General features: G+C 39.0%; 3 protein-coding genes across 4 annotated transcripts; 2 read left to right on the forward strand and 1 right to left on the reverse strand.

The window, feature by feature from the left end:
- The first annotated feature begins 1,111 nt into the window (after positions 1–1,111).
- Positions 1,112–8,027, forward strand: rbm24b (RNA binding motif protein 24b). The gene is made up of 5 exons (XM_056761839.1): positions 1,112–1,403; positions 1,486–1,609; positions 2,365–2,419; positions 3,004–3,063; positions 6,123–8,027. The coding sequence occupies exons 1-5, from the start codon at positions 1,233–1,235 to the stop codon at positions 6,442–6,444; spliced, it is 732 nt and encodes a 243-aa protein (XP_056617817.1). The 5' UTR covers positions 1,112–1,232; the 3' UTR covers positions 6,445–8,027.
- A 73-nt stretch (positions 8,028–8,100) lies between these two features.
- Positions 8,101–15,716, reverse strand: LOC130432475 (myelin-associated glycoprotein-like). Of its 2 annotated transcripts, none has more exons than XM_056761837.1 (8): positions 15,586–15,716; positions 13,292–13,666; positions 12,766–13,077; positions 12,341–12,604; positions 11,471–11,740; positions 11,284–11,383; positions 11,051–11,210; positions 8,101–10,974 (listed from the first exon to the last, which is right to left on the reverse strand). In XM_056761837.1, the coding sequence occupies exons 1-8, from the start codon at positions 15,626–15,628 to the stop codon at positions 10,873–10,875; spliced, it is 1,626 nt and encodes a 541-aa protein (XP_056617815.1). In that variant the 5' UTR covers positions 15,629–15,716; the 3' UTR covers positions 8,101–10,872. The 2 variants fall into 2 exon arrangements, with proteins under 2 accessions (XP_056617815.1, XP_056617816.1); XM_056761838.1 differs by having other exon boundaries at positions 13,292–13,663; positions 15,586–15,687.
- Positions 15,717–17,132: 1,416 nt separating this feature from the next.
- LOC130433280 (pituitary tumor-transforming gene 1 protein-interacting protein) lies at positions 17,133–25,304 on the forward strand. The gene is made up of 7 exons (XM_056763071.1): positions 17,133–17,423; positions 18,031–18,077; positions 18,185–18,293; positions 18,614–18,725; positions 20,066–20,131; positions 20,792–20,838; positions 24,413–25,304. The coding sequence occupies exons 1-7, from the start codon at positions 17,279–17,281 to the stop codon at positions 24,460–24,462; spliced, it is 576 nt and encodes a 191-aa protein (XP_056619049.1). The 5' UTR covers positions 17,133–17,278; the 3' UTR covers positions 24,463–25,304.
- The last annotated feature ends 2,103 nt before the right edge of the window (positions 25,305–27,407 follow it).

Here is a 27,407-nt window from a genome sequence, read left to right on the forward strand (position 1 = left end):
ACATTTAAGCTTTGACAGTTGCTGATACTCCCTGCGTTCCAACTGGGATATATCGCCCTCTGAAGGGCTCTTCTCATGGCCGCCATACTGAAGATTGTTCCAAACTGAACTGAAGTGCTCAAAACTGGCCCTTCAGAATGAAGGATTTTGAAGGGTACAACTGATGGTCACTTTGGGCTCCCATAATTCTTTGCGTGGTGACTCCGCCTCCTTATGGGCGCGGGATGATGACGCAGAAGGGCACTACAGTTGTTTGGTCCCCTACATCCTTTAACCCTTCAAAGCTCTCACTCCATAGGGTAAACCATATGAAGGGCTTAGGGCACAGGGATGAGCCCTTTGAAATGGAACGCAGGGAGGGTCTGTCTGATTCTCACTGCTGGTGTGAGCTTTGGCCTTTATGACACTCTGGGGTCATGAGGTCATCGTGTGTCAGTGTGATCGACTGTAAGTGCGCAGCTGTTCTTTTAATGATGTCACTGGAACACAAACGTTTACATGAGATGTAAATCCCTCACATTACAGCACATGTGAATCACAATCTCATTTAACAGCATCTGGACGCCGAGAAACAGATTCAATTCAATCTATTAAAACTCCAGCACAAGTTTCCTCCTTGAAATACAGAAGAACTGCTGTTACACGGCTTCATATGAGCAGACGTCCCAAAGTCATGGAAATGTTGAAAGTGGTGATTTCAAGGCCTGTGAGCGGTTTATCTTCACACATAATTTCAGTAAATAAATGAGCTATATTTCTTCTGAAAATGTTTTGTTGTCTGGATTTAGCTATTGGTCAATTTACAAAACTGCACAAGCAAATGTATAATATATATGTGTTGAGAGTCTTGTTGAAGACATTTGTGTGCAAGTAAATATAATTTATTTTTAAGTATATTATATTAATTGCCCGATTTTATTAAATAAGTAATACAAATAAACAGAGAAATGTCACGTTTCAGTTTAGAGATGAATTCAACCCAATGAATATACAAAATGAATCCTATTAGTCATTTTAAAGAGCAAAACATGTACATCTTGGTAAGGAGGGAGGGGTTTTGTATGGGCGTGGTCTCACGCCGTGGGCGGGGTCTGTGAGCGAGAGCGCGCAGAAGCGTATGGATGTTTTTGAGTTTGCAGGGTTGACACACACGTGCACGTTTCACTTCAGTCGTCAGCTCTTTTATCTCTGTGACTGTGTTTTCTTTATTTAGGCATTCAACTTTATCTCTGATGATGCACAGCTCACAGAAAGACACGACTTACACTAAGATCTTCGTCGGCGGTCTGCCGTATCACACCACAGACTCCAGTCTGAGGAAATACTTTGAGGTGTTCGGAGAAATCGACGAAGCTGTTGTCATCACAGACAGACAGACGGGAAAATCCAGAGGCTATGGGTTTGTGAGTGGCTCTTTTCATTTATAACAACTTTCCGACATCGTTTGTGAAAACTTTCCTCAAGTCTCTCTCATAATGCGCGCAGGTGACGATGGCTGACCGCGCAGGCGCAGAACGAGCCTGTAAAGACCCGAACCCCATCATTGACGGGAGGAAAGCCAACGTCAACCTGGCCTACCTGGGGGCCAAACCTCGCATCATGCAGCCAGGTGAGCTCGAAACTCACAAATCACATCACTTCAGTCACTGTTAGACTAGTCTGTGAGACTGGAAGTTGTTGTCATGGTGACTTTAAGGTTTTGAGCTTTTAATATGTTCCAGTTATCCAAGATTTCTTAGTTCTCTAATTTGATTCTAGGGGCAATTTTTATCAAATTTATCATGACACTTGGTTTATTGTAATATGCCAAATAAAAATACTGTATCGTAGTATTTACAGTAGTTATTGAACCTTGACAAAGTAAATAGTACAGGTTCAATATTCATCATAGTTAAAACTACATAATTATACACCGAAGGGACAGTTCAGCCAAAAATAAAAATTCAGTCATCATTTACTCGCCTTCAATTTCTTATAGACGCACAGAAAGATATTTGAAAGAATGTTTACCAACAAACAGTTCTTGGACCCCATTGACTACCGTATTAGAAAGAAGACGTTATATGTTTGTTCTGTTGAACACAGAAGAAGATATTTGGAAGAATGTAGGACAGCAAACAGTTCTGCGGCACTTTAAGTGCCATTGTCATCTTGTGTACTATACAGTCAAGATCTGTCAAGCATTTGTTCAAATATCTTTCTCTGTGTTCAACCAAACAAAATCATTTATATACCTGAGAGAAGTTCTTGACAGAAGTTTCATTTTCGGTGAACTGTCCTTTAAACAGCGTACTGTAATATACTACAGTGAATACACAATTGTTCATGTCTGATGAAATAAATGACGTGTTTTTTCTTTCTCAGGGTTTTCATTCGGTGTCCCTCAAATACATCCTACATTTATCCAGCGGCCTTATGGGTAAGTGTGTCTCAATTAATGACTTCATGTTGTTATGTTTAAAGTCGAGTCATTTGTATCGTCTGATGTAAAAATATGATATTGGGACAGATGTTGACATTTCCAGCCAAATGTTTTCCTTCCATCCGCACCCTTGTTTGATCAAGCTGAAGTGTGGAATTGTTTGATTTTAAAATATTTGCTGTTTGTCTCCGTCAGTAACATTAGCCTGGTTTCTGTCCAAAGTTGCGAATTTAGCTTATACGTAAAATTGGAATATTGCAGAAAACATTTGCGACGGATCACCGTTTGCGTCCAGCTAGTCAGCCGTCACTTCCTAATAAACTGGCACTAAACGTCTGTAAGAGAAGTCTCTCAATACTGGTTTTTATTTAGAAATGTGGCGTTTCCATCACTCGTGCTATGACAGCTTAATATCAATGTTCCAGTGTTTTTAAAAATCAATCATTATCTTTAAATTCCCGCTCGGTTGCTCACGTCGATGTTAACTATGAACAATATCATATTGTTGCATGTCATATCTAGCATGTGTTAATATTGTGTATTATTCTGTGCTATAAAATGCTGTTTTCTTTGTGCCGTAGAGAGAGCGAAGAGGATCATTCGTCACTGCTCTATCCGTCCCCTTTCCGCCAGGTCATGAGGTGTGTGCGTGTGAACTTTGTGTTGTGTTGCGTGTTTTGTATGCACGCCATCACCTTCCTTCTTTTTCACTGCAAACATGTCTTTCTCTGATCCGACAGGCTCGCTCTCCGTTAACATAACCTTCAGTTGCTCAATTCAGAGACTGGCAGACGGTGATCAGGCTGCATGGATGTTGTTGTTGTTGTTTGAGAGAGTTAGTCTGTGTGCGTTTGCACCTGTCTGAAGTGTTGTTGAGAGCTAAACCGTGTGCTTTAACTGGAGGATTTCTGGGAAACATCCTCGAAACATCCTTGGGTTGCAAGGAGCAGATGTGTGCACTGTTTTATGATTCGTTTCAACAAGACGTCTTGACTTTTTGTTTTGGAGCGCTCAGCGTTTGAGTCGACGCTTGCATGCTTCAGCGAGTCTTCTCGTGCACGTCTTTGAAACTTTTGTCTCGGTCTTTTGACTGTGACATCAGATCCGAGAGAAACGCTCTCTTTATGAAGTGTAGATCTCCAGGCTGTGTCGGCTGTCCGTCCACGTTCACGTTTAGCCGTGCTCTTCTGGAAGGCTTCAGTGGATCGGTGTGGCATGAGATGAGTGTGCAAGCGTGTGAAGAAGGCCACGGAGCAGCTGCTGTAGAGTAGAACGCAAAGACACGGCGTGACATTCAGATCAGGCTGAAGACAACAGGTGTTAGACACACGAGAGACTCTCGGACTCTGTCTGCTCTCATTTAGAAACAGACTTAAATTAGACCTGAAGCTTGGCAACTCCGAAAGGTTAAAAAAGTGAAACGCACGCAGCAGCCTGGACACATGAGTATTTCAACTCTCATATACCAGATTCATTCATCATTATTCTCAAAAATCTCTTCGGTTCTTCACCTAAAATCAAAAGTCATTCGTCAATTATTGTCCCTCATCTATTTACAATTCTTTCTTTAGTGAAACACGAAAGGAGATATTTTGAGAAATGGTTTTGTGGTAGTTAATGGAGTTCCGTGTTGTTTGATCATCAACATTCTTCATAATATCTCCTGTTGCGTTCTGAAGAAGAAAGAAACAGATTTGACATGACATGAAGATGAATAAATATGACAGAATTTTCATTCTTGACCGAGTTAACCTTAACTAGATGAGGTCAGCATTAGAGCAACATAAATTTAGATGTTTTATTATCATTTTTTGGACCGTGTTGTCTGTAACGAAAATATCTGGATTCACTGGGACATGTGTTGGTCAGATTCTCTTCTGAAGACATAAGAAGAGCAGAAAATAGCCTCGGCCGGCAGCCTGTGCTGTCACTCATGATGATTGACAGTGAGGAATGGAACGGACGGTCAGATTTAACATCAACACCTGCTGTTTGCTGTCCGATCTGCCCCGCAACAAACACTGCTGCTGTGTGCTGTCATGAACTTCAGCTGTTTAGGACGTTATTGTGTATTTCTGGTTGGTTTAGTTACGCTGGTCAGCTGTGCTGTCTTATCTGATACTGACCTGGTTTGTTCTATCAGTGGCACACGGGTGAAGACTTCTCTTTCACTGGCTGCTGCCTGTTTCATCTCTTCAGTCTTATAGTTCTACTGTATATATACTGTATATCTGCCCCCAACTACAACTTTATGACCATTAAGATTGTTTCAATTCTTCTCATTGTCATAATGCCAATATAATGCTTTGATTTTTGTTTTTCCTTACATTACAATGATGTGAACAAAATGAGAATCATCAAAAAGCTTAACAAATATGAAGCTTAGAACTTCTCATATTATAACCTTCTTCAGATGAATCGTGTATTACAGTAAGAAAAACTCTGTTCATAATGTTAAACATCTTACTGGGCATAAATTAGTTGATTTTCTTTATGGAAATCTAACTTCGTGTTTGGTGTGTGTGCGTGTGTGTGTGTGTTCGCGTGTCTGACGTTTTGTTTGTTAATAGTGTGTAAATAGTGTGACGGCGCACTGATTGATGTTGAATTGATCGTAATGTTGTGTTGTATTTTCCAAATGGAGTTCAGTTGGGTGGTGTTGTGTTTTGTTTCTGCTGTGGTTTTGATTGACACAACATTTGATTTAATAGCCAGTCTTTTATTTGTCTGTAGACTCATCATTGCAGTTATGTCAATCATCTTAACCACTTCTGTTTGAAAACATTTTAAATTACAGTTAAGTTGTTATAGTTACTACTAGCAGGGCTGCGCAATATATTGAAAGCATCGAAAAACCGCAAAATGTATATTGCAATATTTTGCAACAACTAAACTAAAAATTCTAAAAGTTAGGTATAGACCACTTTGAATGACATTTACATATTTGGCAGACTCTTTTATCCTAAGGGACTCACATTGCATTATCCTATACATTTGTTTCTATGTACCTGCAATCCCTGGGATCAAACCCACAACCTTGCCGTTGTTAGCGCCATGCTCTTACCACTGAGATCTTTCGAAGTGCTCTATAGTCTATAAGTTTTAGGGTGACGCAGATAGCAGAGAGACTTCATCAATCAGAAATAATATAAAATATGTTTGTCAGTAATATAATACATTATATAGAAAAAAATATCTAAATATATATTTTTACGAACTTAATACATTATTCTATCGCACATCGCATTTTTCTTTAATATCGAGCGGCCCTCTTGGTTATAAAAGATGTTCTATACATTTTAAAAGAATTCAAATAGATTTTAGAAAAATAAACTATTTAGCATACTATCGCATATCGCATTTTTCTTTAATATCGCACAGCCCCAGTATGTAAGCATATGCCTCCACATCAAAATGTCTTTGAGATCATCAGTCAAATGTGTGTAAACTCTTGCCTGTTGTGAGTTATTCAGACATTGTTGTGATGAGAGTTTACAGTCTGTTAAAAACAACAGAGTGTACAAAACAAATGGTATTATACTAGAATTATAATAGGTAAAGAAACTATCACACTTCACTTTTTCCCAGCATGCTCTGTTGTTTAATAACCTTAAGTGCATTTGGGTTTCTCTGTGACTTGTTTGTGATGTGAGTGTTTTTGTTGGTTTCTTGTTTAACTGGGGATGTCTGTGTCCTGCAGGATTCCTTCTCATTACGTGTACCCGCAGGCGTTTGTCCAGCCCAGCGTGATGATCCCTCACGTCCAGCCGTCAGCCGCCTCCCCCTCACCTTATCTGGATTACACCAGCGCCGCCTATGCGCAGTACTCGGCTGCGGCCGCTGCAGCCGCCGCCGCATACGAGCAGTACCCTTACGCCGCCTCCCCGGCAGCCACGGGTTACGTCGCTACCGGCGGCTACGGTTATGTCCAACAGCCTCTGGCGTCACCTGCGCCCGGTGCCGCAGCGGCTGCGTATAGTCAGTATCAGCCGCAGCAGCTGCAGACAGACCGCATGCAGTGATGAGCGGCGTCTGTAGTCCTGATGCTGAGAAGAGCCGGTCACTGGACCGTTTCTGGTCTCTGACAGTGTTAGCCAAAGAGATACAGGAAAGACTTTTTTATTGTTTTGTTATTGGTATGCATACTACTGCTCTTTTATTTGAAGTATTTAATATTTATTACACAAAACCTCAAACATAGCGTTCTATACTGACTGTCCAGTACTGTGTGGTTAGCAATGTGTCACAGGTTGTAGATTCAGAATAGACACCAGTGATCCACATACACACAAAAAATAATTCTTAAAGGGACAGTTCACTTAAAAAAATGAATATTCTGTCATGACTTAAATAGAACATCACACTGACTCCCATGTTGTGTCTGAATCTTTACCATATAGTGTTTGTACTGATGCCTACTGATGCATCTGAACAGTATTAAAGTAGACAATGTGTGCTAATATAATTATACAACATTATTTTTATACAATATCGTTTTAATCATCATAACATGTGTTCAGATTAACAATGATGGGGTCTCCAAAGTCTGACTCCAGACAAACACACACGAGTCACATGAACGATTGATTGATTTTGTATAAAACAGGGCTATTCATTTTCTTTAAAATGTTTAATTGATTTAAAAAAGTGTTGAACAGGATTCACAGATGTTGGTCATGTCAATAATCACAAGTGTTGTTCAGATCAGAGGATCAATGTACATTCATTTATTTATACACACACAACTCTATAAGAGGTCCAGCAGTGAGCGGTTGGATGGAGATTGATCAGATTAGTTTTGGCCTCAGCTGTGCTTCTGTTGATGCAGATAAAGTGCCTTATGGATTGGTATATACAGTATTTATTATTATGGTATTTGTATTTGTTTCTACTGCTGCTGGATCTCTTTTGATCACATTTACTCAAGATATGAAGCTGTACTGTATGTTCACTGTCTGATCAGTCTGCTGTGACCTCTATTCTCTGTGCCTTACATTGACTATCTGATAGCATTTTACTGGTATTTGAACTGGGTTTATGGTGAAGTTGAATTTGATATTGACAGGTCTGTCAGCACTACTGAGAAACACTGATCTGATGAGAGCACTGTTTTGTCATTTTTTTGTATTATTAATGTACTTGGAAACATGGCTGCTATCTCTGTGTAGCGTGCTGAATTGTTTTACACATCAGAAATTCATTACAGGGAAGATATTCTCCACTCATTGAAGAACATGTCATTGTGTTTTCTCAGGTTAAAGCAACAATGCTTCCTATGAATGATTGATATTCAATAAACTCAATTCTCTTGTATGTAATGCTACTGTCAGTATATCTCCATAAATGTGTGTCAACGACAAGAATCAACAACTGTCTTCTTATAGCTTTTTATGTGATTGATTTCTGTCTGTGTGGATATTCAACACTGGACCTTTAAGAATCCTTTGAGGTCTTTTTTGAGGAATTGTATGAAAATAACATGTTTATAACGGAAAAAATACCAGCTCACTTTCTTTCTATTTTAGGATTTGTTTTTTAACATCCTTAATATTGCTGTATAATACATATAAAAGAAAACATACCAGAAATAAAAATGATTAATATATGATCAGTTGTTTTTAATGTTACAATTTAATATTCTTTCAAGGGTTCACAAATTACAAAATTAAGAGCCTATGAAATTTGTATTTATTTATTAATTAATGTTTTATTCCCATTAGTGATGCATACAGACATAAAATCAAATTTATTTAGATGTATAGTAACTGAATATGTGTCTGGACTCTTATCATCAGGGCGTAAAATATAAACAGACGTTTCATAAACTAACAATAAATACATGATTTGAGAATTTACATGCCTATTTTTTACTCAAAATATCACACCCATTGGGATAAAATGACCCTGCTGTAGTTTTCTAATAACGTTTCGAGAACTTTTCACTTCCTGTCTCGTCCGAGCGCTGTCCAATGAGAGCGGAGTTTCGCCGGAAGTCCCTGCATTTTACACTTGCTGCGGTCAAATAAGAGTTTGCGATGCTGGGATGTGTTGCTGCAGTTATTATTATATTTATTAAACATTAATCCATTTGATTGTTTTTCTGACAGTTTTAATGTTAATTGCTCCGATAGTCGTATCATTTAAAGCAGCAGTCTTATCGTTCAAATCAAATTTCCTTCTCTGTGCCCGCGCTCGAGTCAGGGTGCGCGCTTATAACTGTGATTACGGCACGGACACAGATGAGGAGTATAACTCTATATCTATTATACTCTTTGATTCAAATAACTGCTTTTGTGTGGGAAAATGTTAACATGAATCAAAATCCTGTCATGGTTTACGAATCTGTCCAAAACTGGTTTGATATTTAAAAAGACTATTGTCATTTTTTATTGGGCAAAATAACAAACTGAAACTGGGCTTTGTTTTTATTTGTTGCCTGCACTGCCACGTGGACAAAAAATGGACTGACATATCCAACTTATTTTCAATTTAAATGTTTTTTTCTATTTTCTTCAGAAAATATATTATATTGAATATAATATATTATATTCATATATTGAAAACATAAGTTGGATATGGCAGTCCATGTATTGTCCACATTGCATAGCAGGCAACAAAATAAAACAAAACCCAGAATATTATGGGCACAAGACGGTCTTGACACTGCACGCGCCGATAGAGTTGACCTTCATCATCACGTGACTTAAATACATGACAAACACTTGAACGCCATCTAGTGTCAATAACAAAATGACAACAATAGAATGCCTCCAACGTATTTTTCTATAAATGTAATTGGGCATCTAAATGAAAAAATAATACAATACTTCCCTTCTGCCTTTCTTGTAACACAGATAATTCATGGATAACAACAATGATGATATAAGCATAAGAAATACTACTGAGATCTTACACATCCTTCTGGATAACCATAACAGAAGTATCACAAATGTTTCTGTTAGTTTAGATCCGACACATGCTGGTCTTAAAGTACCTCTTCCAGATATAAGACAAAAACAAGAACTATATCTCGTTTTGGCCACTGTGTATAGACCCGCAGGCCCTGACACTGATTTTCTAAAAGAGTTTACAGACTTTATGTCAGACCTGTTGGTCCGTGCTGACAAAGCACTAATTGCTGGAGATTTCAACATTCATGGAGATGACGCAAATGATGCTTCTGGAGTTGCATTCATAGATTTAGTGAACTCATTTGGTGTCAAGCAAAACATAAACAAACCCACCATGCTTTAATCATACACTAGACCTAGTTATATCACATGGAATCGAGCAATGTAGAACAAAGATGTCTCCGATCACCACATAGAGTCGTGTAAAATGCATATCAGAATTGAAGAACGCATCGCTCGGTGCACATCATAGCATGGAGACCGCACTTGTTAAAATGACAAATGATGTACCAGCATCAGAACAAGGCTGCTTTTCACTAGTAGGTTTACCTGACCTAAGTGCTGCATTCGATACCTTAGATCATGACATACTTCTAGATCGCTTAGAGAAATTATTCGGGACGAGCCTTACAATGGTTCAGAATCATATTTATCTGGCGATATCAGTTTGTTCATTTAAGTGGGGAATCATCAAATCAAATGCCAGTTAACTATGGCTTACCTCAAGGATCAGTTTTAGGACCCCTGCTATTCTCTAAATACATAGATAGAGAGCGCATTTAAGCCACGCCCACACCGGAGGGAACTTTCTACTGTGGGAAACTGCCTCCTTGTCATTTCTGACTTGTAACGAAAAAAAGAACAATGTTTAAAACTGCCATATGACAGGGTGTACAGTAAACAAGATTAAAACCCATAACTACGTTTTTATAAGGTACCGAACCGTAAAAGCCAGACTTTAAGGAGACAGCTGTGAAGCATCAGCAGGAAGAATGGGTAAATTGTGGGTTTTTGACACACTCAGTATGTCTAACGATATGTGTGCGGTAAACATTTTGTCAGTCAAATATAATTATAAGTCAAATATAAAAATTAGAGATGCACTGATATGTAACTTTTGTCTGATAACCGATAATTCTTTAACATTGGAAGTCAATAACCAATATATTGGCCTATTTTATATGTCTGCCATAAGATAACGGACAAAATTTTATTATCACCTTGACCGATATGGTGGATAATTTATTGCGCATCCCTAATTTTGTACCTTTAATTTAGATATTTTTATACCTTAACTCCCTCCCCTTCCAAAGTCCTACCTTAAGGTTTGTGTTAGTTGTACAGGATACATGATGGAGAATACTGTAGTAAAATGTGCACATGTCCAGCGATATATAATCTGATCATTTTAAGAAGAGTTGTCCTCACATTTGACTCTTTATAGAGACATTGATAGACAGAAATAACACCGACATCATGGTAAGAATGAAACGTGTTCAGAGGTTTAATTCTGTCACGTGTGCATTTGTTCATGTGAAGTCAGATGACCTCCACATAGACGGCCGTGTCTGAATCTGCCGTCATCACAATCTCTTTCTGTGCTCGCTGTCGTCTCGCTGCTCGTCTTCGTCTCTTATGTGTCTGAAACAGTTTGACATCAATGATTCACTCTGCGTCGTTTGGAATCTTTGATGGGACTCTTTGAAAGTGTTTCTACCTGTTTAGTCCGTATGAAGATGGGCGTGTCGTTCTGATAGATGAGCTGATAACTGCCGTTGGTGTAGATGTTGGTGACGTCACTGCAGTTGACGTAGAGCGGCGTGCGCTCCCGATAGATCGCCAGATTCTCCGGATGGATGGCAGGAGGTCTGTATGTCCTGCGACGTGAGAATAAAGCTCAGACGTCATTGACACTTTGAACAGTCAAAGCATGAGTGAGAAGAAGCTTACAGTCTGTTTGTCCTGAAACAGCAGAAGAACATCAGAAGACACAGGAGAAGAAACACAACAACACATGCTGCTGACGCTATCAGAGTCCATAACACACCACCTGTCACACAACACCGGGAGGATGAGAACATCACCTCTGTCAATGTAAACGTGTTTGTTAAAGAAACATGGACTGATTTCTGCTGACCGTTCGGAGACTCAAACAGGAGCCGGGAGTCGTTGCCCAGAGAGTTGATGACGTAACATTCCACGGGCAGCCCGGGGTCAGACATCCCTCTGAGAGTCGAGGTCAATATGAAGTTGGAATATGAATAAGAAAGGTTGTAGCTGTCGGGCAGGTGACTGCTGTTCACACTCCAGGTGACGGCCGGACGAGGGTTTGAGTCCACCACACACACGCATGACAGCAGAGACCCGTCCCACTCGCAGGAGGAGTCACGCAGGATCACCGGTGCGTCTGTCAAAGAATACAAATACATGACTCAACAGTTAGAATGACACTGAGTGCCTTTTGATATGAAATACAACCTCTGACCCTTAAAGAAAAGAAGTTTGTTCAAGTCTGCTATAAGTCAACTTCTTATCAAATAAAACAAAAAAGTGTTCTCTCAGACTACATTAGATGTATTATTGTTACACTTAAAGGAACAGTTCACCCAAAAATTTAAATTCTGTCATCATTTCCTCACCTTCGATTTGTTCCAGATGTCTATACATTTCTTTGTTCTGATGAAAACTGGTTGTAAGCATTCTTCCAAATATCTTTCTCTGTGTTCATCAGAACCAATACTTTTATACAGATTTGGAACAACTGGAATGTGAGGAAACGATGACAGAATTTCCATTTTTGGATGAACTGTCCCTTCAAGGTATACTGTGATAAGATAAAGAGTGGGCAAATTCAGTCCCAGCCCATGTGTGTGTTTCATTACGGTGCAGGTGCTCGCGTGTGTCTGTTCTTCAACAGAATAAGACGAAGCTCATATTGACACCAGTCAGTGTTGTTGTTTCATTACAGACGTCACATTCATCAGTGTATTTGTCACTCGTGACCTACATTGAACATTGAGAGCAGTGAGGCGAGACGTGGCCTGTCCCAGTCTGTTGGTGGCGGTGCACCGGAGGCGTGTGTCTCGGCTGATGTTGTAGATGCGTACGGTGGGAGTGCGTCTGGACAGAATGATGGTGTTCCCGGACTGAACGCTGGTCCACTGATATTCAGATACGGGCGGATCAGCCTTACAGGTGCAGCCCAACAGCGCCGTTCCTCCTACCCAAACAGACGAGCTCTGAACCTGAATGGTGACGTCTCTTGGAGGAACTGTGAACACACAGAGGAAAAATCACACATTGATTCATTCTCCTAGACATCAGTGAGGTTCAATCCAGAGCAAACTGAGCATTTCTCTCCGGGCACACTGAGCGTTTGCTTTTGTTTTCTGAGCAGATTTCTCTGGAAATAAAAAGGAACTCAGTGCTTACAGTGAACGAGAATCTCTCTGACGGCCGAAGATCTCCGGTTCTTGGTGTAGTTGGCTTGACATCTCACTCGTGGGTTTGTGTGTTGAGGTACAGTGAAGGTCAGGCTGGACTGCAGAAGCAGGAACTGACCCGGCTTATGCTGAAGCTCAGTGTCTCCATGCACAATGCTGCCGTCATGTTCTCCACGCTCCCACATCCACACCAGACCGGGCCGCTCGGACGGACAGCTCAGCCGGACAGAGCAGTTCAATGTCACCCGCTGGCCTTCTTTCACTGGTCCTGGGTCAGTGAGCTTGGGCGGATCCGGTGTACCTAGACACGTGTGAGAGTCACGTTGAGTATCACTTCATGAATTTTCTTATTTATGAGAAAATAACACAAGGAAATATTTATCACACAGGCATGTAAACACTGATTTATTTTGATTTTGATCTTCTCTTACAGAAAAGTCGATTTCATGTTCAAAAACATCTAAATCTGATGTGTGTGTGTGATGCATCAGAATCTTCATTTACAAACAACATACTCATTACGCTGACGTTGATTTTTGTTTCTGCAGTCGGTGACCTTTGACCTGGTTCCCTCAGCTGGAGGTCATACGTGTTCTGATCTTCCTTTCTGATTCTGCCGATGATGATGGAACAGTCTCCTGAGCTGATGTTTCCTGCGAGAGACACACGGTTTCTGTAGTCGGGATGAATGACGTCACTGCGGTGGCTGGAGAAGACCGTTTTCTTCAGAATGAAGACAGAAGAAGATCTCTTGACCAGAACTTCCATTATCTGTGTGCTGGACACGGGGCTGAAGGAGCAGGGAATGACCACACACGACCCTTCCAGAGCAGACACCTTCTCTGGGACGGAGAGAGAGAGGACAGGTGTGTTCCTCCACAGACACACTGCTGAACACACAGATCACACGTCACAAACAACCTCACGACTGATGAAGAGACAAGATGTCTTCGCGTTTAATATATTGTCTCTTTTATCTCGAGACATCAGTGAGATTAAGAGGAGAGCAAATGGAAACTTTGCTTTAAGGAACAATAAAGGGTTTTTAGGATCTATTGACAGAAATGCAATATAATATACAAAACTATTTCTTCAGAGGTGTATAAAGACCTTACTGAACCGTTTTTACAGCAGCCATAAATGGACAAACAACTCTACAACATGCGCTTCCTCTCCCTGCGGTAAAATGTTAGTGGTGAAACGTATCACGGGATAATCTCTGATCTGTACAGATCTGAACGCATGTGACCGTGGATTAACTGAATGTTTATTCATCATTGAGTAAGAGAGTAAAACGCGCTCTCTTTCTCTACAGTTTAAGCGCCAATGCTCTCTCTCTCCAGTATCTGGACGAGTACAATATTGAAGCGGTTCCAGATAAACAATGACGCTCAAAACTGCTCCATCACACAGCTGATATTACAACCACAACATATCTTAGTTCTAGCAAACAGAAAAAACAAAGTTCCTCACACACTGATCCCAATCAAAGCAACATCATTGGAGGTCTTTTTAAGACCATCTTTCTCTCAACACTGCAAATAATGACTTTCTTACTTAGTCTACAAAAATGTCTACAAATTCTTCAATCAAGATGCATTTTCCCTGATGAGCAAATTGACGTAAGAAAATAAGTCTTATTTTTTAGTAAAAACATGACATTTTAGTTAATGTTTGCTTAAAACAAGCAAAAATATCTGCTAATGGGGTAAGAAAAATAATCTTGAATTGAGTGACTAAGAAAAAGGTCAACCTTAATTCAAGATTATTTTTCTAACCCCATTGAAAGATATTTTTGCTTGTTTTAAGCACAGATTCACGGAAATATCATATTTTTTTTTACTAAAAACAAGATTTATTTTCTTAGGCCAATTTGCTCATCAAGGAAAATGCATCTTGATTTAAGAATGTTTAGAGATTTTTACTGGAAAACAAGAAAAACGTCTAAGTAAGAAAGTCATTTTAGGCAGTGAAACGTCTCTCGGCTGGAAAGTTTCTCCATAGATATCTGTGAGTATCTCAGTACCGCGGGTCCTGAGGCGTCTCTGCTGGAAAGTCTTTATAATATCAGCACAGGTTCTAGCTCCTGCCTGACTTTTATCCTTCTTTTTAAACTTAAAATCCACAGACCTTTATTTCATGTAATAAATAAGACATGGCTCTTTCTTCAGTCTTTCTAATGCTGCATGATCTCTTCCCTGCGTCAACATGAGAAGACACACTGTCGCAGCCGACGACATCTTTTTGTACTGTGGTGGCCGCCGTCATGTTTGGATTGAGAGATTCCTTACAAATCTATAATACAACACTAGTGGCCACTGTAAATCAAAAACTGCGCCTTTAAGTCTCATCTGCGTCTCAGACATTTCTCATCAAATTGACCCAAGTCCAGATTATTTTACCTCTACAATCATTTTCCACCTCCTTACTCCTGAGAGAAACATCTGAGAGTGGATACTTACATGAAACACAACTGAGACCTCCACAGAGAGATAAAAGTGTGTGGCTCAGCACAAGACAATGTGATCATGACATAAGAGTTTCACAACAGCATTAAAAGTGTGGAAAGAGAAGTTAAGAAAAGCTTTTGTTTCTCTGTTCATGCTGCAGATGAGATCTACATTCACACTCATAATCATAATACATTTTATGTGTTGTGGAAGTTTTTTAAATATAATATATCATGATTTGTGAAAAGAATAAGAGACTGTGTTAGTATTGAGAAGATTGAGAGTTAAAGGATGTTTGGATGATATTTCTGATGATATGATGTTTTGATATGAGTCTCTGCAGTGAATATTTTACTCACCAGACGTCAGAGTAAAGAAAAGCATCAGTGAATCCGTAGCCATGACCGCACGAGAGCCGCAGGAGTGGATGAATTCTGCCTCGGGGATTTTATGTCTTTTTATGTTTTAGGGGGAAGTCAGGAGGTCTGGCAAGTTTCGCAACTGTGATCTGTGATCTTTTCCATGACGTGAAAAAAACATCTTCATGTCTTGACTCTTAAAATGCAATTTATACTTTAGTCTTGTGAGCGCTGACATGTCACTTTCATCAGGATAAACTGATATTGACTGGAAGTGTAAGGCCAAGCCTTTTAATTTTCAATGTTTAATCACTTTTCCTAGCTGGCTGATATTTGTGATTTGACTTTCACACACACACTCACCACACACACACACCCAACCACACACACCCCACCACGCACACACATCCCACCACGCACACACACCCCACCTCTTGGGCTGCAATGATTTGAAAGGTGAGAGGTGAGTGTTGTCCAGATAACTGTCTGTAAATCCTTTTTAATAGACAATACAGTACTAATTATACCACAGACAGTGTTGATAAACATTTAAGAACAATTAGAACTTTTTTTTTAAAGGACTGTTAATACCTAACAATATGTATTATAGAGGTTACTGATAGGTGTCTTATCACTTGTCTTAGTTTTGTTCCATATTCATGATGATTTACAGAAGGAAATGTTAGGAATAATTATATCATATCAGTTCATTTCTAATTAAATAGTGAATGTCTCTCTGCTTGTCATTTCAGCTTTAATATACAAATATTATCATTTTATAATAATTGTTTGCAGATTCCCGTCTTCTGTTTCAGTTCTAAGTAAAGCAGTGGGTCTGTTATGGATGACTTTCTATAGAGGAGGAATTCTTGTTCTCCTCAGCAGGCCGTGATGAGGTGGCTGCCGGCATTTTACTTCTGTGTTTTGTTTGTTTATTTTAATAAAATACTTCACTACACTGATGTAATTGTCTGTCTTTATGTATTAGTTAGAATATGTATAACTCAATGTTTTAACTATTAGCTTTAAAGCTGAATAGTCATTTAAACCCTACTGATTAATCGAAATGATTAAAATAATCCTTTGTTGCAGCCCTACCTACCACACACACACACACACCACGCACACACAACATGCACCCTACACCCACATACCCTACCACGCACACACAACACACACACACAACTAATCAACTTTATTAATAAAGCTCTTTTTACCATTTTCATTGTTACAAAGCATCTGTACATGAGGCATATTGACTATAAGCAAAACAATGAAAGTTATACCTGTAAAAACAAGAAAAAGGTGAAAACACAGACACACCCACATACAAACACTCCACATACACAATATGCACATGTACTAACACACATACACAGACAAGCACACAGACATGCACGCGCACACACAGACAAGCACACAGACATGCACGCGCACACACAGACAAGCACACAGACATGCACGCGCACGCGCACACACAGACAAACACACACGCTCTCACGCACAGTAAAAGCACATAATCGTTCGGTCGAGGACTTTTATTTTGGAAAGCGGAAGTGCGTCCGTTTTGTGGCGCTTCCGCGTTTTCATTCTCGGTCATTTGATCTTTGATTGGGTTATTTTATCTGCGTGTTGTCAGTTTTCCGACGTTTTTATTAGATCGGGGTCATTTGAGATCTCAAACACAACAGGTATGGATAAAATACACGTTTTGCTGTCGATATTTGTCGTTCTGATGATTCGTGACTCATTTAGTGAAGCAGCAACAAGAACAACAACAACACAAACTAAAACTACAACTGCGAGATCACCTACAACCCGTCCACCTGTCCGCAAACGTACGTCTTTATCATTCTTATTGTAAAAACTAACATACAGAGAAATATGAACGTTTAGAGGCAGGTCTATATGTAAAGTTGAAAAGTTTCGTTGAAAAGTTGAAGTTTTTCATTATTTAGTAGAAGTCAAACGCCTTCTTATTAAATATATATTTTACTAGTATGTTTAGTGTTTTTAAGTCCTTTATCCGGGCAAAAATAAATCAGATTTGATCAAACAATAGAAAAGAAGCCCTTTTTTTGCTGTAAAGTTGGTGTTTAAAGGCACAGTTCACCAAAAACAATCAAAGTTTAACCATTTATTCATTTAACCACATCATGTGTTTGTACATCTGTATGCGAGTCTTTCTTCAGTGGAACACAACAGAAGATATTTTGAGAAATGTCTCTGTGGTTTTGTTCACACAATAGAAGTCATTGGAGTTCAGTGTTGTTTGATGATCGACATTCTTCAAAATATCTTTTGCTGTGTTCAGCAGAAGAAGTGAACTCATACAGGTTTGACACCACATGAAAGTGATTGAATAAACGACGACAGAATTCTCATTTTTGGCTGAGGTGTTGAAGGTTTCGATTGTGCTGAAAATGTTCTTCATTCTCATCACAGCATGTAACACTCTGACTTCCTGTGACAGCTGCCTCACCAATGTTTCAGTAAGACACGCCCTCCTTATCTACATTTTATTGGACATGATATGAAAACATAAGGAATTTGTATTGCTTTGGAATATAAATAACTCAATCAATATTGTTTCTGACAGTGTTTGTGGTGTCAGACCAACAACACCTGTACAGATTATCCGGTGTCTTATATAATCCCCCCGAGCTCCGTGTGTAAACTGTCTCAGGCCCGCTGGGGTGTTTGCTGGGGTAAGTACACTATCAGCAGCCACATCTCTCACTTCTTCATTATTTCCCTGCTCTTAATGTCAACATACACTGTTTTGATATCTGAATTCCCCAGTCAAAGTGTTTTTGAGGTCTAGGTGATGTGAGTAATATACACTTCACAGTGAAACTCACGTGAGAATGTTAAGCACTTTCACATTTATAATGTGGATGTGTTCTGGGCACCTGCACTCTCACTAGATCTTCAGTAGGGGCCAGTAGTGACAAACACACAACGCGTGTGTGAGTGAGCAGGTACTTGTGTGTGATGATGATGTGAATGAATGTTTTTTGTGTGACAGTAAATTTTGAGGCGTTGATCATCGCTATGGCAGTGGTGAGCGGTGTGCTGCTGGTGGCCGTCACAGTCTGCTGCTGTTGCTGCTGTTGTTGCAGACGCCGCCGCTCCACAAGGTCAGATCACTACACTACACTACACTACACTACACTACACTACACACTACACTACACACTACAATTTGTTCCTCAAGGGATATTTGTCTTGGACAAAATGCCACAGCGTCGCTCTGTACATACAATTAAAACAAAACTCAATAGGGTTATACATTAAAAAACAACAATGTATAAATATAAAATGATGATGAAGATTATAAATATCTTTATTGTCATTGTACGAGTACAACGTGTGTAAAGTATAAAGAACAAAACACAGAAACGTGCTATTGTGCTGTAAGTGCATTGAAGGAGTGAGGAATGCAACGCTCAATATGACCGCTCTAGCGAAGAGAAGATAAAGACTGAGGATTCTCTGGGGCTCTCGTGAGGCTCATGCCAGTCTGTGCGCAGTAGATGAGGCGACCTTGAAAAAGTGTTTGTTTTTGCACAATTTAAGATTAGCAAACAAAGTCATGATACAATTCATGCTTAATTATCGATCAAAAATATGCTGATTTTTGTCAGCAATTTTAGACATATATGCCTTCCACCATTCAAGTAGTCAGGACTGTGGACTTGCTATGACGTAAATAACTGCCTAGAGGCACTGCAAACATGGCCGCCGTGTGCCACGACTTTCCGTAAACAGACTTTGGTGAAATTGTGTCTTTAAAAAGCTGCTTTTGTCTGCTTTCACTTCCACTTGTTTAAAGATCTCAGACTTGTGACATGTCCTCATGCTTCAGGATTATTTTACACAACACATGTTTATATTCAGAAGTGATGAGATCTTTATGGATGTCAGTAAGGGGCTGATGTATATCAATCATGATTTCTGTTGGCATTAGTTGGATCTGTCCGTCACATGACTGTTACTTGCATTTATACTGTGTCTGTCTGCCTCTTATTCAAAAGCCTTCAGTGTAAACGTGTGAATCTGTGTTTGTTGTGAATGTGTAGTGTCGTTCTTTACCTCTGTCAGTGTTCATCTAGCTGCTGTATTTAGATCCAACGCTCACTTTAAACCTTTCGTTTCATTTTTATCGGCATCAGTTTTGAGCTGTTTCTCTTACAATGAAGTTTTAATGTTGATGATGAAGCGAAGGGGAATTCAGCTGCAGGTTCTTCCGTGATTTACTTTCAGTTATTGTGAAGCTGCTTGTATACAATGACCTTTAGTCTGTGTAAAGTCAAAAAACAGTCTCTGTCAGATAATTCTCCTGTCTCTCACACCCCCATAAAAGAAACAAACAAACTCCAGAACTAAATACTTTATAATGCTATTTATTCATATATATATATATATATATATATATAGTGTTTGAGAGTAATGAGAATGATGTGATGTGTGATGTCAGGGTTGATCGGGATGAGGAGCAGTACGCCAGAAGACGAGAAGAGATCACACAGAGGGCTGATGACCGGTAAGATGAACTTCCTGATCTCTCTCCACTCATCTCTTAGTCAAACACTGTTAAACTCTGGGACGTTATCTATTTAAATCACATTATGACATATTCCTGAATCTCAGGGCTGTGTATAAGAAGTGCTGGACTCATGGGTTATGTGAGTGACTGTAGGATCTTTAACAAGCGACAGATGTTTCTCCCTCGCAGCCTTTGATTCTACAGATCATGTGATTCTAAAGCTTCGACTGATTTACGTGTTAAGTCTTTTGTGTTGATGTGAGGCGTCTGATACAGAGAACAGACCTGACACTCGGCCAGCTGCTTTATGGTCTATAGAGAGCTTCAGTAATGTATGGAGCCGCGCCGAGAGCTGTGCCGTATGTCACGCGCCCATAAAACACTGCTGCCCCACCGGGAGCCTGTGAAGGAATGATGGGATTAAACAAAGACACGCACACACAACACAGTCAATCATGTGTCCATTCCAGCTCATGAGTTTGATTCTCTTTTGATGTGTCGGTACCGCAGTAAAGTGTTTGTTTATGGACAGGAAGTATCTCACATGCAACTATTGTTAAACGTGTTTTAGTCCAGGCTTAAAGTCCAATGTTTAATTTCACATTTTCCTGTTTTGATATTTACCCCAAACATCCTTGTGATGTATTTCTCCTACAGGAGGGCAGAGAGGAGAACAAAACATGATCAAATCCGCAAGAAGTATGGTGAGTAATGTCTTTACTTCTACTGGGTTTACTACAAATAAAACACAAAACACTTGTGGTCAATCACGGTGAACACAAATGAACAATGATACACTACTGTAACCATAGTTTAACCACAGTAGTAAAGCTAGTTACACAAATGACAAGTTACACACACTGTATCCGCTTCCAACACAATTTGGCTGTAGAGACTGAGAAACAGGGCCACGACTGTACAGGTCATAACAGATTTATTTACCAACAGAGAAAACAGTTAATTTGGCTTTATGTGGCTGTACGGTCAACAGAAAGTTGGCTTTCCTGTCGCCCACACTCTTCCATCTGCACAAACAAATGATATAAAGGAAACTGTAGTGAACACTCCAAAAATCACCTTATTACAAACAGCCAATAAAAAAAGGAAAATGATTGAATACCAATACACACCAAAAACATGGTTTCTGAATTTAGATTGTAATAAAACAAAGTGCTGCTCAGGAATGTCTTGTCCTCTATGGCAGTGTTTTAAGCACAGATATACAGTATTGTTAGAAAAGTGCTTGATAAAGAAATGTGAATTAAATTGTGAATGTGCAGATGCTTTACATTGAGTTTTGTGTAGTGTTGATGTGTTGGAGTGTGGTTCTGGACCGCTTCAGTTCTACACTGGGATGGTTTTATTCTTGGATCTGAAACTCTGCTGTTCTTCATTCATTCATCTAACGTTGTGTTTATGTTGATTTGAGTCCTGGGTGTGTATTGATCTCATTGTGCAGTTTAGACTAATGCTTCATTCTGCTCCTGTCGCGTTCTCCTGAGACTGAATGGAGCGTTCGGCGTTCTCATCGATCTGTGTGATCCTCAACAGTTTTAAATCGATGGTTATGTGGTGAAATGTTCAGCGGAGGAAAGCGAGAGCTTATGAATGCGTCTCACACTACACAATGAGAATTAGACTCAGATTATTGTAATGTAGTTGTGTTATGAATGAATAGATATTGTTTCTGTACTGATCTCTAGTGTCTCACTGTTCTCTTCCTCGTCTCGTCTCTCTTCTCCTTCTCTTCTTCTTCTGCGTATTGTAATCTCTCTTCAGTTGTGATGTGTGCAGGTTTTAGTCTGCACTGAAGCGTTTGCACACTAGCTTGTGAGGAAGGTGTTAAATGTGAAGTGAAGATGAAAGGATGTGTGTGTGTGTGATCTCAGAGAGGTTTATCTCTGTATCTCATTCTCCTCCTCATCAATAATGTGAGCGAGATACACAACTCCTGCTGATGGTCGCTAGAATCTCAATGTGCTTTATATTTCTTCAGATGATCACGATTACAGACTCTTACTCTCGCACATACAGTCCGAAAATTTCGTTTGCCTTTTTTGGTATTTGGCCTTTGTTTGTAGCGTGTCCCTGAATTGTCACTTCTCATCTCAAAACTCTTGGTCAGGATGGAAAAAATGCTTAAAATCTAACCCAGTTCTATTGTTTGTTGATAGACGAAATATCGTAGGCAGCGTTTGAATGTGATCGACACAACGTGAGGGTGTATTTATTTATTTATTATAACGTGCAGAAAGTTCGGACTCAATGTGCAATGGATTTTAGTCCTTAGATTGGATTTGAATGATGGTTCTTGTGATGGGTTAACATCTTCTCTAGTAATTGTGTTCAAACCGTCTCTGTAGTACAGTAAATATGTGTCCATGCAATGATGGGTGTGATGTCACTATCTGACATTTAAATAAAAAAAAAAGAAAAGAACCATCAGAGATGTGACATTGTGACACATTGTGTTTTCATCACACTGCCACTTTTCCTCTAGTTTTGTGTTACATTTTGCTTTTGATAAATGAAATAGGTCACAGACCGACAGATACAAATGGTTTTAAAACCGCATCATTATCTTTAAACAAAAAATAATTTAATTCAATTTTAGGGTAAAATAACTTTGTGAGAATCACTTTGTACACACGCTTAAGTAAAGTCCTGTTGCCATGAAACTATATAGGAAGAGTTTGCTTCCAAAATCATGTTTTATTGTGTTTGTAAGCTGTACATTTTAGTTCTTATGGCTTATATCCAAACCTACCAACTGCAGTTTGATTGATATTAATTGGAATGCACAATAAAAAAACATGATTTCTTGAAAAATGTTTTTTGCTCATTTATAGAGTTAACTCTTCATATTCTCTTATATTCCAGTTATTAAACAATAAGTTATTATCTTAAAATTTCTTGTTTTTCTCAGTTTTGTCATCATTTTTGTTAAATTCGTGTGCTAACTAGACAGATCCCTGTGCAGTTTACAGTCTGACCCTGTCTACGTTATGAGTGATGCAGCAGTGCTCTCAGTGCATGTTTGTGTGTGTGTTTTTTGTGTGTGTGTGTGTGTGCGCGCGAGAGAGTGTGTGTTTGTGTGTGTGTGTGTGTGTGGGGGGACAGTGTGACATTATGATGGATGAAGCTCTTCTGTGTGTTTCTCCTGGTCTCAGCAGTCTGAGCATCAGGGAACACGTCTGCCATGCAGTCACACTCTCTTCTGTCTGTCCCCAGAAGGACATACAGTGTGAGATTCAGCCCGTGAACTCACACTGTATAAAAAGAACACTTGCCAAACGCTAGAGATTAGATACTTTGACTTTCTAAGAAACTCCAGAAGTTTCACTGTAATTTATGTTCATACAGTTCAATGATTAATGAGCATTCCTAATGTAAACATGAAATACACAAGGAATACTTGATTCTCTGGACCTCACACATCACGCTGTGAATCTGAGCGGGTGTTTCTGAGGTTATGGAAGGTCATTCAGTTGAACACATCACATTTAGAGAGAAAGTTGACTCTGTCTTCATGACCATCTGCCCTCATTAGATGAGAATATGATGTGAATAAAATAATAAAACCCAACTGACAATAATAAAACAACTGAAACTTGTTTCTCCATCATTGATGTAGTGGGTAAAGTTCATCCAAACATGCACTAGCAAATATTCAAAGCTGTGACACAATTTTTTTTTCATTGAATATCTTTGTGTGTGTGTGTTTGTGTGTGTGTGTGTGTGTGTGTGTGTGTCTGTGCTCATCACATTCTTACATTAGAGTTAAGGAGGATTTTTACTTCTGCCGGTTTTTGTCGATACTTGTGTGTCATTGTCCGCGTCGATAGGCATTGGCCACCAGGTGTCAGTGTCCACAGGATTGTTGCTTGTGTAACCCAGACAAGAGCAGAAGAAGCGGTTCGTTGTGTATGCTGTTTGAGATTCATTTAGTAATATAATTTATTGGGAAATGCGTATGAGTAAACCCGACGCTATCTTAGAGTTTTTTGACCTGAAGGGAGTCCAATCATGCATACCAATCACAGCACTTGTGGTCCCCGCCGCATTGTTGCATTTTTTGGAGAGGTGTGTGTCAGCTACGGCGTAGGGTACGCGTCTCTGCATTGGCTCATGGGTAACAGCTTCAGCTCTGATGTATATTTTATGATCTTGTTCTGTCTGTATTGCTTGAAGATATTTCAGAGTGTCATGAAAGCGTTCAGCAGGTGTCACATATTGTCATATATATGTTCATCACACGTCTCTTTTCTCTTCATTTAGGTTTAATCCCAGATTCTGATCATCCGTACAGCAAATTTGAGAACGAGTGAAGTCTCAGATGTCCAGCGGTGGAAACTCATCAGCACATTCTCTGAACAAACAGATTTCTGTGGGTTCGCTCGAGATGCCGATACTGAGATTACCTTGTTCACCCTTTCATTGGTTATTTACTCGTCACTCTCTGCTCTCTCTCCAAACACATCAGCATCACATTTTAATGCTTAACACACATGATCGATGGAAAAAACCAAAGTGGCTCTTGGACCATCAGTAATTATTTTCTCTTTTAAAGCTAGAAACTGTTGAAGCAGAAGTTCTGTCATTTTGTCTGTAGAACAAACAAGCTTCCAACATTGTTTATTTGTAGAATCTAAACGCAGCTCTTAGTTCATCTATATAATGAAAACATCTGTCACATGTCAAATGAGACTAAAACTGTCATAAATGTAGTTGATTTGAATCCTCTGAAGTCATTCTGTAGTTTTGTGTGAGAACCAGATGCTTCTAATAATCTCTGCGTCAGATATCATATCTCATTTTCTCTTTAGCATGTTTAAATATGTGCATGTGTTGAGTTAAACTGAATGAAGATTTTAAGGGTACAGCATCAGTAGACGTAGCTCATACGTCCATTGTTTGATATTGTAAATGTGAGAGAGACGTGAATGCCATGTTGGCGATCTCTTCTGCTTACGTTTGAAAGGACATGAGCTGACAACTGATTTTTTGGGGGTAATGTTTTCTTTGAAACACGCTGATTTGTTTGTGGTAAGACAATTGAAACCATAGTTTTAAATCACTCTCGCTTCTGTGAAATGACTTAGATGTTTGTAATTATGCGTGTTCTTATTACAACATTTCCTAATAAAAACAAGCTTTTAAAGAAGTGCAATTGGTTTTACATTTTTGAATTATGAAATCTGGTTGAGTTTGTTAGACCGATGAGATACAGAAAGTGAAATTCGTGAGAGATTCCCTGTGACTGCCTGAAGGAAAGAGTTTCATCTGCTAGTTTAAGTCTCTTCTTTCCATGCTAAACCATGAGCCGATCTGACTGGAATATGAACACATTCCCACTCTTTAAAAACTTAAAAAATCAATGAATGCTAATTTCATCTCACGTCACCTTTTTATATTTAGGACACAAAAAGCGTTTACAGACCTGATCATTTATAATATGTTCAATTCTTAATTCATCCGATATAACCATTTGCTCCTCTGAAATGATTTGGGTGACATATACACGGCCTCTTAGTTTTCACCCACATAGCAACATCATACAGCGATCATGAAATAAATGTATTTACTCAATAAACGTAACTAGTCTCTGTTTAGGTTCTTACAAATCTATTGGCTCGATGTATTGATTAGTCATTGAAACAAATGAAGGTCTGACTAACGGCTGTGTAATGATTAGATGAGAATGTGACCGTGTGCAGAAGAGCTGTGTAAGTGTCTTGACAGTGAGATGTTTACATTAGACATAACTGTCCTTAAGAATCTCATCTCAACCATCTTTTCCTGCCTCAGTCACTGTTATATACACATGGGGGTGGTTTCCCGAACAAGGATTACCTTAAACAAAGACTGTGATTTAGTTAGGATATTTAAGTCCATTTAGAAACATACTCTACAAAAAAAATAACCGGTGTGTGTCTTGAGACAAAAAAATCACACTGATATATTTGAAGAATTTGGTTCCAAAATGAGATGACTTTCTGCAACAAGTCCAGACTGAAAATCTGAACAACAGTCTTGTAGTTTATTTTAGCCTTTCGCTGTATTTTTGAGTTCTTGTGGCTTAAATCAAAACAAACAAACGGCAGTTTGATTGATATTAATTGATACACGATTTTTTATTTTTGAGTTATGTCATTTTGGAACCAAACTCTTCATTTTAAGATGTCAGTGTAAGTTGTTTTCGATCAAGTTAGTCCGGAACTGTTGTCTTAAGCCCTGTCCGGGGAACCATCCAGTTTAGTTGTCATGTCCAGTTTAACAAAGAATTTGCGTGGAACATTGTAGGGTGAAAAGAGGCAGATATTTTACTACATTATCTTATAACTGTTGACTGTGAGATGTGGACACAAAAAATGTACATTTAATATTTTAGTTATACAAACACCATAGTTTACCATGGAAGATACTGAATGATGATCATAATAGCTGTGTCATATAATATAGCTTCAAAGTATTTTACAGAAAATTTAAAAGGTTTTTTATAATTCTTTCCATTGTTTGAACATACTGGTATTGCATTAAACAGTATTGTGTTGAATTTATATGGAAATAGCCAAGAATGTTACTTTCCAGACCTGTACATTTACACAATTGTAATATATTTGTTATAGAGATTTTTTCAATATTGTTATTCATTGTCTTAGTCATACTTTAGACTGACTAGCTTTTGAGAAGGCCATTGTTTATTCTTATATTTCTGCCTATAGGTTCTCCTTCTCTTATTGTATATGCTACTATTCTCATTCTATATTATTTGTAATTGGTTTTTAATGCCTTTCTTCCCCATCTTTCTCAAGAGGAATGAAGAAAACAAGAAATTAATTGTACCAAATAACAGATTAGAATGAAAGATCTTAAACTTGAAAATGTGGAATACGTGTGTTGTGTGAGTCAGTTCTTTTTAATGCACTGGTACACACATAGAACTGAATAATTGATTTATGAACAGATGTTTATTATCTTCTCATCATGATCCATAATTGTCATGGAACTGTTGCGTCCATTTATTGGTCAGACGTGTGTGAACGGTCAATTTTTCAAAAACATTTATTTTTTAATGAATGGATATTTTCCCAAAACGCGTGGAACATTTGAATCCCCACAAAAGCGATTTAAAGTCCCGATACCGCAGAAATGAATGTCCACGATGCGCAAGTCTTCGGGATGCCCCGACCCTGAGGCGGGGATCTGCCAATGACGGACAGTTCACATAGCGAATCACTGATGCAACGGCCATCGCTCGACCAATGGGTGC

The sequence above is a fragment of the Triplophysa dalaica genome, chromosome 12 (genome assembly GCF_015846415.1).
Source record: "Triplophysa dalaica isolate WHDGS20190420 chromosome 12, ASM1584641v1, whole genome shotgun sequence".
NCBI lineage: Eukaryota > Metazoa > Chordata > Actinopteri > Cypriniformes > Nemacheilidae > Triplophysa > Triplophysa dalaica.

Excerpts from the sequence above, each read along its gene's own strand:
- rbm24b (XM_056761839.1), top strand. The coding sequence starts at position 1,233 with ATGATGCACAGCTCACAGAAAGACACGACTTACACTAAGATCTTCGTC. Across the intron at positions 1,610-2,364 it reads ACCTCGCATCATGCAGCCAG|GGTTTTCATTCGGTGTCCCT; the intron begins GTGAGCTCGAAA and ends TTTCTTTCTCAG. Across the intron at positions 2,420-3,003 it reads TTTATCCAGCGGCCTTATGG|AGAGAGCGAAGAGGATCATT; the intron begins GTAAGTGTGTCT and ends TTTGTGCCGTAG.
- LOC130432475 (XM_056761837.1), bottom strand. The coding sequence starts at position 15,628 with ATGGCTACGGATTCACTGATGCTTTTCTTTACTCTGACGTCTG. Across the intron at positions 13,667-15,585 it reads TTTCTTTACTCTGACGTCTG|CAGTGTGTCTGTGGAGGAAC; the intron begins GTGAGTAAAATA and ends CTGTGTGTTCAG. Across the intron at positions 11,211-11,283 it reads TGTTTCAGGACAAACAGACT|GACATACAGACCTCCTGCCA; the intron begins GTAAGCTTCTTC and ends CTCACGTCGCAG.
- LOC130433280 (XM_056763071.1), top strand. The coding sequence starts at position 17,279 with ATGGATAAAATACACGTTTTGCTGTCGATATTTGTCGTTCTGATGATT. Across the intron at positions 17,424-18,030 it reads CCGTCCACCTGTCCGCAAAC|CATGTAACACTCTGACTTCC; the intron begins GTACGTCTTTAT and ends TTCTCATCACAG. Across the intron at positions 18,078-18,184 it reads GCTGCCTCACCAATGTTTCA|TGTTTGTGGTGTCAGACCAA; the intron begins GTAAGACACGCC and ends TGTTTCTGACAG.